At 31.0% G+C, this 11,663-nt stretch overlaps 1 protein-coding gene across 3 annotated transcripts in view; it reads left to right on the forward strand.

Annotated features, from left to right (window-relative positions):
- LOC131547581 (rho GTPase-activating protein 6) overlaps nt 1-11,448 on the forward strand; it is a 36,338-nt gene extending 24,890 nt beyond the window's left edge. For all 3 annotated transcript variants that reach the window (XM_058788252.1, XM_058788254.1, XM_058788253.1), the window contains exons 9-13: nt 410-589; nt 3,697-3,794; nt 4,715-4,887; nt 6,431-6,511; nt 8,639-11,448. In XM_058788252.1, coding sequence (XP_058644235.1) covers nt 410-589; nt 3,697-3,794; nt 4,715-4,887; nt 6,431-6,511; nt 8,639-9,063 — 957 coding nt within the window. In that variant the 3' untranslated portion in view covers nt 9,064-11,448. The remainder of the gene's footprint in view (nt 1-409; nt 590-3,696; nt 3,795-4,714; nt 4,888-6,430; nt 6,512-8,638) is intronic.
- The last annotated feature ends 215 nt before the right edge of the window (nt 11,449-11,663 follow it).

Consider the following 11,663-nt stretch of genomic DNA (forward strand, 5'->3'; position numbering starts at 1 on the left):
GAAAATAGTTTGACAATAATGCAAGAGGACAAAAACAAAGAGTCATTTTTCATACTCACACGAATCACAAGGTTTCCTAACGCTGCTTCCAATAGAAATCCAACACTACTGCAGTTCTGATTGTTTGTTTCATGATTTCAGTTAAGCACACAAGCTTTTTGATTAAGTACATTTTAATAAAATGAAAAAGGAATCCTTTTTTTCCTTCTGTGACCATTTTTGATGCAGCTTTTTTCCATAAAACATTTTTTAAAAGACAAAAAGGACAAAAGCACAATAAAAGCCTCTATACATTAGGTTTTGGAGGTGATGCGTTGCTTTTTCAGGACCATCACAAACCCACCAGTTCACTGAGCTCAATGCAGTTAGAAATGATGGCTTTGTTTGTGTTATTTCTGCTGTATTGTAGGTGATTGGTAATAAGATGACGTCTCTGAACCTGGCCACCATATTCGGGCCGAACCTGCTGCACAAGCAGAAGAGCTCAGAGAAGGAGTTCAGCGTGGAGAGCTCGGCGCGAATGGAGGAGAGCGCGGCTATCATCAGCGTGGTGCAGCTCATGATCGACACGCACCAGACCCTGTTCACGGTACATCACACACGCACCATGACCTTATGACTGAGATATGAGGATGCTCAGCCAGAGAAAATACAACAATAAAAATAAATCACCACTTCTATGGCTGTTTGTTATGACAGTTTTATGAAAGTGCTTGAGATGTAGTTTATGCTGCTCAGCGCTGAAACGCTCGGCTTTTCCAGCACAGTCCTCTGGCATGTCCAAAAAAGGGCTGCTGAGATGGTTTGGACCGTTTAAGTTTGAATGAAGGACAAGTATGCTTGCAGAATAGAAACATGCACTTTTTAAGCAGATCGCATCCTGCAAAGGTGTGATATTGTATGTTTGTTTGTTTATTTATTTATTGTCCCATTTAGTTTTATCATTTAAATTCTATATTTAATATCATATTTAATGAAATAATTTCATATTTATATTTTAAATATACATCTAATTGTTCACACTCTTTTTGTTGACCATGAGAATTAATTAATTATTTATTTAACTTAATAATTTAGTTATATCATTTTAATTATATATTTAATATCATATTTAGTTAAATAATTACATATTTGTGTTTACATATTTATATTACATATTTTTACATATTGCATATTTATACCATTTTTTTATTATTATTATTAGAAATTGTTTTTAGACAGATTGTATCCTTGAAAGAAATTTTATTTATTTATTTATCCATGTATTTATTTATTTCCTATATGGTCCTATGTTAATAATCATAATCAAGTCTTAAATTAGTTTTATTATTTAAATTATTAATATCATATTTAATTAAATAATTTCATATTATGATTTTTTTTTACATCTGATTTTTCACACACACTCTCTCTCTCTCTGACTCTAAGAATTCAACCATGTTTTGCTGTTCTGTCTGTAAGATCTGAATATTATCTTCACAAGTCAAAGTTTCCCCTGCTGGCAGATGCTGTAACAACTAACCATATATTCTGATGAAACCAGTCAGACTTAGGTTATCCGTCACAGCTATAATTATAGTAATATTTAAATACTGTTATAGTGTTTATTAATATTTTGAATTAGCACTTATATTTATATTTTACTTCACTTTAATTTTGTCATTTTTAGTTTTAGTCATTTTAATACTTAGCTTATTTTATTTCTATTAGTTGCCAAGGCAAACAGTTTTTTAAGTCAATGTGTTTCATCTAATATTTATATTTTATTTGATAAATAATAGTTTTACTTTTAACACTGGCCAGGATGGGATGTTTTTGCAGCTTAATTTCAATAAATGTTTTTCTTTCCACTGTGGAAGAAGTTTGGATTTCTGAAAGTTCCCGTATGTTTGCATCATAGATCAAGCATTTTTATCTCAGATGATGAAGGAAAGTTTGTTTCCTCATGATATGTGACCCTGGACCACAAAACCAGTCTTAAGTCGCTGGGGTATATTTGTAGCAATAGCCAAAAATACATTGTATGGGTCAAAATGATAAATGATTTTCTTTTATGCCAAGAATCATTAGGATATTAAGTAAAGATCATGTTCCATGAAGATATTTTGTAAATTTCTTACCGTAAATATATCAAAACTTCATTTTTGATTAGTAATATGCATTGCTAAGAACTTCATTTGGACAACTTTAAAGGCGATTTTCTAAATATTTAGATTTTTTTGCACCCTCAGATTCCAGATTTTCAAATAGTTGTATCTCGGCCAGATATGGTCCGATCCTAACAAACCATACATCAACGGAAAGCTTATTTATACGGCTTTCAGATGATGTATAAATCTCAATTTTGAAAGATTGACACTTAAAGGGGTGGTTTTATTGCAATTTCACTTTTTTAACGTTAGTTAGTGTGTAATGTTGCTGTTTGAGCATAACATCTGCAAATTTGCGGCGCTGAAAGTTCAATGCAAACAGAGATATTGTTTTTTAAAATTCTGGAAGTTTAATGCCTACAAAAACGGCTGGTAAGGGACTACAACGAACTACTTTCCGGGTCTGATGCGTCACGGACCCAGATAAACCCCGCCCTCGGGAACATGTAAGGAAGGGGGCGGGGCCATGCTGTGCTGCTTTAGAGAAGAGGAAGAGAAATCTAGGGGTGCATGTAAAAATCTATTCATATATGAATCGCGATTCTGTCTTCTATCGATTCTAATGGATTCACAAGTTTCAAAATCATGTTCTAAAACAGCAGTTCTCAATCCTGTTCCTCGCGTCGCCCTGCTCTGCATCTCTCTCTCTCTCTCTCTCTCTCTCTCTCATTCAGATCGTCAGATCAGCTCCAACAAACATTTTCACATAGCAATGAGAAGCGTTATACATGGCTGCGTGTGCGGTTGCCGTACTGTATTAAAGCTTTAATCAGAATAAAACCGTATATTAAAAGCTAACATAAGCAATAGTATAATAACAGCGTATCTAAACGTATGAGACAACAAACAAACAAACATACCATTAAGAGCCATGCTTGCACAGGTTCTGCGCGATCCTCTTCACTAATATCCTCTGCGTCTCAATAGGGCTCAAATTGATAAGCAATATAGACGACGCCATTGTTTACAATACAACCGGAGCACATGCCGCTGAGCTGAGGGGCGGGACATTTAGACGCACGCTCGGCGGTTTAGTGTATCACAACACACTGAGCCAGCTAACCAATCAGAGCCCATCATGTATTTCTGAGGGAGGGGCTTCATAAAAACAGGAAATAATCGAGGTGTTTGTCAGAGAAGGGACAGAGCGGTGTGGAATAAAGGTAAATTATATGAAAAATAATGCGTTTTTAAAAAAATGAAGCATGGACACATGTTAGACTGCACCCCATAAACACAATCAAGCCTAGAAAAAAAACAGTAAACCACCCCTTTAAGACTGGTTTTGTGGTCCAGGGTCGCATATGAGCTCTTTAAAGTCACTTGTAAGTAAGTGTCCTGTCACAATGTAGTGATTTTGATGTCGGCTGTGCATTGGACTGTGTCTCTTAATGTAAAAAGATCGTATTCCTTGTAAAGAGTTTGATAGCCACCCAAGCTAAAGCCTCTGCGCTTGTTCTTTGGCAGTAAAGCTGTGTGTGTGTCAGTGGTTTGACTGGACTCAGCTGTGTTTTGAAGGAAGGCGTTGATGTGATTTGTGCCGCAGATCTCAGCGGAGCTGCAGAACGAGCTTCTGCTGAGTTTGCTGGACACAGACAGTGATGTGGTGGATTATCTGCTGAGGAGGAAAACACCACAGTGTGAGTAAGTGACTTTGTGTCGAGCAATACTGATTAATCCTCAATAGACAGTAATTGTGCAGTAATAATTCATCAGACTGCATTATATTATATTATATTATATTATATTATATTATATTATATTATATTATATTATATTATATTATATTATATTATATTATATTATATTATATTATATTATATTATATTATATTATATTATGTTATGTTAAATATATGAATATTATTCATTTTCACAGCATTACAGTAAATCATATGAGCCTATTTTATTATTTTGTTATTATATACAATTTTAAGTATAAATAAAGAATATAAGAATATAAAAGCACTTATATAGTACACAAAAATATATTATATTATATATGAATATTATTTATTTTCACAGAATTACAGTAAATCATATCATAAATAAATAATTGTATTATCATTTTTATTATTATATTATATACAATTCCAAGTTTAAAAAGAATGAAGAATATATAAACTGTTAAAAAAAAGTGCACAAAGATAGTCAAAGGTCTTTCTTAATATGAAATGACGGTTTGTGGGCTTTATATTATATATATATATGATATAATAGCAATATATAAATGTTATTTATTTTCACAGCATTAAAGGAAATCATATTGGCTTATTTTATTTTTATAACTTTTTATTATGATGTTATATATTATGCCAAGGGGGAAAAAAACGTATTAGGCTTACACTGTGACATGAACTACAAAATTAAAAACATTTTTATAATATATATATACTTATAATATAATATACTAAAATAAATATAATTATAAATAATTCATTATTTAAATGTTGATTTTCACAGCAATAAAGTAAATCATAAGTGCCTGTTTTAGTATAATTTATATTATACTATTATAAACAATTCAAGTTTTGTTAATGGTGTGCTGGCTCTGTGGTCCTGCAGAGACATGAAGAGCTCGAGTGGAGAAATCTCTCCGTATGATAACAACTCTCCAGTGCTCTCAGAGTGGTTTCATCCATCAGGACCGGAGCATCAGAGTCCCACAAGCCTCCAGCATGCTTTCGAGAGGAACAACTCTGTCAACGTCTGCCTCTCACCCTCACAAGCCGGCGCCGGTGGGTTTATTCACTAATGAAGAGACGCCAGTGATACTGACCACGTGCTTTAAATGAGCTGCAGAGGCAGCAACTCATACAAATAGTGCTCAACATCTGCATCACGCAAGAAGCTCTCAGTGAATGGAGTCTGTCATTAGGTTATTGCTACCGATACTCTTATAAGCATAAATACACAGCACAAATATTGGGTTATTTGACTTTATGAAGATAATATATATAAAGACTATAATTTATTGTAATTTTTAATTTATTATATTTTTTGAAATAATAATAATTATTATTATTATTATTATTTCAGCTAGTTGCCAAGGCAACATTTCACATTGTCATTTGGTTTAACTTCATGCCCTGTTGTGACAACGTACCCCATATATTGTGACAACATATCTAAGCTATTGGGGCATGTTGTCACAAAAAGTCGAGTTTTATTCCTAAGACAGTAGCAGTGGAAATGTTAAAAATGTTTGTATTCAAGACTTTATAAAGATAATATATATAAAGACTATAATTTATTGTAATTTTTAATTTATTATATTTTATCAAGACTTTAAGAAAGAGTCTTAGGGTGGGTCAAGGTTATTATAGTTAACCAAAACTAAAACCATAAAAAACATTTTTGTTATTTGAAATTAAAAAAATGCTAATTGAAATAATATAAAATGTAAAAAATATATATATATATATAAAATAAGCTTATTTTATTTCAGTTAGATCACAAGGAAACATTTTTCTTTTTCATTTAGTTTAATTAATAAAATAGCTAAAACTTAAATGAAAATTAATTAATTAATTAACTAAAATACCCAATATGGGCATTTAAAGGAAAAAACTATTAAAAATGACAAAAAACACAACAATTTTTTAGGCCTATTTCATTGTGATGTTTTATTATTATATTATATACAATTCCAAGTAAAGATAAAATAAAGAGTATAAAAAACTAAGTATGCAAAGATAGTCAAAGGTCTTCCTTCATATAAAATCAAACTGCATTGTATTATTACATTATATTACATTATATTATATTATTAAAAATACTAGTTTTCACAGCATTAAAGTAAATTGTATGGGCCTATTTTATTGTAATTTGTATTATTCTATTAAATAAAAACAGAAGCTATAAAAATAAACACAAATTAGCAATATTAATAAAAAATATAATAGTAAATCAATGAGACTAAAATCACACTGGATCAAACTACTTTTTATGAATACTTTCCAGTATTTAATAATTATATACTGTGTGTGTGTGTATGTGTGTATATTATATTATATTATATTATATTATATTATATTATATTATATTATATTATATTATATTATATTATATTATATTATATTATATTATATTATATTATATTATATTATATTATATTATATTATATTATATTATTTTTTATTATTATTTTATTTTATTTTTACCTGAACTCATCACAGCACAAAATCCGATTGCTTTCTGCCGCATTCATGTAATGCTGTCTTATAAATGTGTTGGGTTTTGTGAGAGTTGTACGTGTCATGAATATTCTCTTCTCCTCAGGGGAAACCATACATGATAAGGCTCGTATCTGGCGAACACGACATGCTCTTCTGTCAGGGCTTCATGACAAACTCCTCACAGGTACAAACACGAAACAAGAGACATGTCAGTCAAAAAAAAACTATGCATGAGAGTTTTAAGAGCCACATAATCGATCCTGTATTATGCAATACACTCTGTATTTTATACAGTAGAAGTTCTTTTAATCAAAGGGAAACACATTAACATTTTATCTTTACACACTGCACTTTTGTTCTTTTGATCATCTTTATTACAGTATTTAAATAGTCAGATAGTGAATCTGTATCCTTACTGGTTAAAATTTATTATTTTTCAACCACATATGTGTGCTGAATTGTGGGGTCAATTCAAAACATTTAATTTACTGTGTCAAAAATATAATAATAGTGGTATTTTGCAGCCCTAAATGTTTATCTAAAAAGTTAATTATGATGACTTTTGAGAATATTCTTTTCAAGAATTTGAATTCTTCCTAAGTGTTGTCTAAAGAACAGTCTTCAGGAAAAAATTAATAAATAAGATAAGATTCTTAAGAAGTATTTTTGGGAATACAGAATATAAGTAAGAAAATCAGAATAAAATGGCAGTTAAGAAGATTTTTATTCCTAAAAATGTTTTATGAATCTTAGAAATATCTTATTAACACAGCAAGATAAATCTTATTAACCCCATTAGAATGAATGGAAATTAAGTTTGTTTGACTTTATAACTCATGATTGCTCAAAAACAGTCCAAATTTATGAAACCTACATATTTATATCTAACAAAACAACATGAATGTTACTCTGAAAATTTTAAAACTAAATAAATTTATTTTAATTGCATGCATTTCATTTTCAGATGAAAAAAGTGCTACATTTTTTTCATGCTGCAGTGGTTCGTCAATAGACCCACATATTAATGTTTATCAACAAAATTCAGTCCAAAAGTGTGTGAGATATAGTGAAAAGGCTGAATATAATCTGCTGTTCAAAAGTTTGGGATCAGAAAGATTTTGAATGTTTTTTAAGGACGTTTCTTATGCTCATCAAGGCTGCATTTACTTGATCAAAAATACAGAAAAAAACAGTGATCTTGTGAAATATTATTACAATTTAAAATAATGGTTTTCTATTTTAATAATACTGTAAAATATCATTTATTTATGTGATGTGCAAAGCTGAATTTTCAGCATCATTACTCCAGTCTTCAGTGTCACATCCTTCAGAAATCATTCTGATTCATTAACAATATGCTGATTTTTTTATCAATGTTGGAAACAGATTTTGCTGCTTAATATTTTTTTTGAACCTGACACTTTTTTTTCAGGATTTTTTGATGAATAAAAATTGAAAAAGAACAGCATTTATTCAAAATATAAATCTTTTTTTAAAATATAAGTTAAATTAAATATAAGTCTTTACCCTCACTTTTTATTAATTTAACACTCCTTGCTGAAAAAAGAAAAGGGAAAAAATTATTTAAAAAGAAAGAAGAAGAAAAATTACTGACCACAAACATTTTAATGGTAGTGTATATTATTACAAAATATCATTTTAAATAAATGCTATTCTCTTGTACTCTTTATTCATCAAAGAATCCTGAAAAAAGTAATGTTTCCAACATTGATAATAAATCAGCATGAATGATTCATGAATGATTTCTGAAAGATTATGTGATACTGAAGACTGGGGTAAGGATGCTGAAAATTCAGCTTTGATCACAGAAATAAAGTTTGTTTTAAAGTATTATTTTTAAATTGCAATAATATTTCATAATATTACTGGGTTGTTTTTTTTTTCGTATTTTTGATCAAATAAATGTAACTTTCATAAGCATTAGAGACCTCTTTAAAAAACATAAAAAATCTTTCTGAACGGTAGTGTATTTTACAAAGGTTTTTTGACACTAATTTAACTTCATAGCTAATTTTACAAAAAGTATTTTTGACACTAATGGTACTCCATACATACCCGGGTCAGAAATGACCCGAACACAAGACATGTTATATCTCTTGAAAAAATAATTGTAAAAAATCTGAAAAAAAAATAAATTACATGTATTTTGAGGGTCTAAAAGCATTTGCAATGTTTCATTCCTTTACTAAAAACTGCATTGTTTATACATTTGTATACATTTCTTCCAGGTCAAAATGTCCTGAATGCATTATGAGGGTTAAGAATAAGGAAATGTGTGTCTGTCCTTCAGGTTCGGATGGACACCTGTATAAACGCGCCTCCTCTGATGTTTTCTACGATGACGATAACGACACAAAACCTGTGCATGAGACGCAAACGTCCCATACAAATATCGCCGCTGAATGTAAAGCATGCCTGCAGGTCACGAGTGCAGACGGCAGTCCTCTGAGCACCCCACCCCATCAAATGCATCCAACCGCATCGAGCCGCCAGACTGCATTTCACCAATCAGAGGAGATGATGGCATCTCCAGACGACAGACTTCCTGCCGTGTCCGTGCAGCCGCGTGTCACTTCCTGTCAGGGTGCGGCGTCACACGTGCCATCGAAGAGCTTCGGAGCGGAGCAGCATCCAGACTGGCCCACAGAGAAGTGGCAAATATGGCAACTCCTGTCATCAGACAGCATAGACACACTTCCAGAGACTATGGTGTGAAACACGCTGCTTAAAGGGACAGTTCACCCAAAAGTGAACTTACTGTCATCAAAAGAAGATATTTGAAGGACCCCATTGGCTTTCATTGAATGAGGCATTTCTCGAGATATTTTCTTTTATGTTCCAAAGAAGAAAAAAAGGCATACGGGTTTGGAATGAGTGAAGAATGACAGAATGATCATTTTTGGGTGAACTGTCCCTTTAAGAACCTTTTAATTTGTGAGTGAATTTGAATTGAATTAGACACAACACACAGAATGTTGAATTAGAATTTGAATTGGAATGAGAGGAGACACCACAATATGTTAGCGCATTGTTTAGAGATATTTTTATAAAAATAAAAAATATATATTGATATTAAATTGTTGGATGAATATTTTTATGTTTTAAGTTTGGGGTCATTATGATTATTATTATTATTTTTTTTTTCATATCTCAATTTTAAATTGATCAAAAGTGACTGTAAAGACGTTTATAATGTTACAAAAGATTTATATTTCAAATAAATGCTGCTCTTTTGAACTTTCAATTCATCTGTGAATTCTGAAAAATAAAATGTATCACAGTTTCTACAAAAACATCAAATCTTTAGAATTAATAATAATCAGAAATGTTTCTTGAGCAGCAAATCAGTATATTAGAATGATTTCTGAAGGATCACGTGACACTGAAGAGTCACTGAAATGATGCTGAAAATTCAGCTGCGCATCACAGAAATCAATTACGTTTTAACAGATATTCACACAAAAAACAGCTATTATGAATTGTAATAATATTTCACGTTTTGATCAAATAAATGCAGCCTTGGTGAGCAGAAGAGACTTCATTCCAAAACCATGTGTTGGGTGTATGAAAATTGTAGTATTATTATCATTGGTAATTATACCGAAAAATTCAATCCACTAAATACTCTTTTAGCAGTTATATGAATTACGTCTAATTCCGTAGATTGAAAATCAAATTGTAATTCTGTGTGTTGTGGCCAGTTAAGTTCAAATGAACTGAAAATAAGCCTTAAATTCTGAATTCGCTTCAGTCTCAGTTGAAGCTAAATTGAATTTATATATAGAATATATCAAATAAATGCAGTTCAGTTCAGTTCTATTCAGTAGTTTGGTAATTTCCAAAGACTCAAATTTTTTGTAGGTGATTTTAAACACAGCAAACATTTGCGCTTTGGAGATTTAAAGATTCATTTAGCTTCATCTGTTAATAATGCCTCATATTTCCAGCTTTATCCATCTTTCAGTCATCAGTTGATTTTATCACTGATGATGTTTTAGGAAGTGTTTGACTTCCTGTCGTCACTTCATAAGGTAACGAGCATTTCAGATTAATTACAGTGCTGCAAACATACAGAATGTCATATTTACGACATCCAATGTATTTATTTATTAATGTTATTTATTAAATTAGCCACTAGTATGTTACCACTGTGTATAATGTGTATAATCACCACAGAATGATTTATTTCAGAGTTAGTTTGTTGCCTCAGTATTGCTTGATCTGCATAAAATCAATAAAAAAAAATTATCTTCATCATATTCAGATATTAAAGTCAAAATGACTCTTAATTCATGTTCCTGGTTTTATTACCTGTGATTCAGTGGTGCACATTATTCTGAAGAAACATATTTATCTTTATATCTTTTTTTTAATGTAATAATTTGCTTTGCCTCTGAAACAACGTTATTTTTTTGATTGATGTTGCTGTAAATTTCCTCACCCTCGGACCATTCGAGATGTAGATAAGTTTGTTCATCAGATTTGGAGAAATGTAGCATTGCATCAGTGTCTCAGCAATGGATGCGCTGCATTCTGACGGCACCCATTCACTGCAGAGCGTCCACTGCTGAGACACTGATGCAATGCTACATTTCTCCAAATCTGATGAAGAAACAAACTCATCCTAATCTTGGAGGATCTGAGGATGAGCATCTTTTCAGCTAATTATCACTTTTGGGTGAACTATTCCTTTAAATTACAACCACATGAAGAACAAAGCAATCACATCCTGTATATGAGTTTATACATTTATACGTGAGTTTTAGTTCGTTATTATTTTCTCTGTCCGTGTTCTGTTTGATATTTGTTGTATTTGTACAGCCAAGAGCGATATAATGTTGATCATTTTATAAAACAAATATATATATATATATATATATTTTGATAATCAATTATTTTTATCCGAATAGTAGGAGAAAGACCAAAATGCAGAGTGTTTTAGTGACGTTTACTTTGTATCGAAAGTCTCTTTGTTTTCATCATGCAGTTAATACACAACAACTCTTCCAAGAGCCTTAGATTGGGTTTTTGGGTTGTGCTTTGTTTTTGTTTTTTGCCTGTAGTCAAAAGCATCTGTGTTCAGAAACACAATAAAATGAATGTCTCTCAAAGTCCATCTGTGCAACATGAAGATTTATTTTTATTCCACATTACAGCGTTATTTTACTATCATTGAGATACTATTATAGTTTTTGTTAACATTTAGAATTGTTTTTATTTATTTATTTTTTTCTGTTTTCCTTTTAGTGGTTTTTCTTTTCTTTTCTTTTTTTTACTCATTTTTGTGTCATTTTTACTTTTAAAAAACTCTTTTA

The sequence above is a fragment of the Onychostoma macrolepis genome, chromosome 09, assembly GCF_012432095.1.
Source record: "Onychostoma macrolepis isolate SWU-2019 chromosome 09, ASM1243209v1, whole genome shotgun sequence".
Classification (NCBI taxonomy): domain Eukaryota; kingdom Metazoa; phylum Chordata; class Actinopteri; order Cypriniformes; family Cyprinidae; genus Onychostoma; species Onychostoma macrolepis.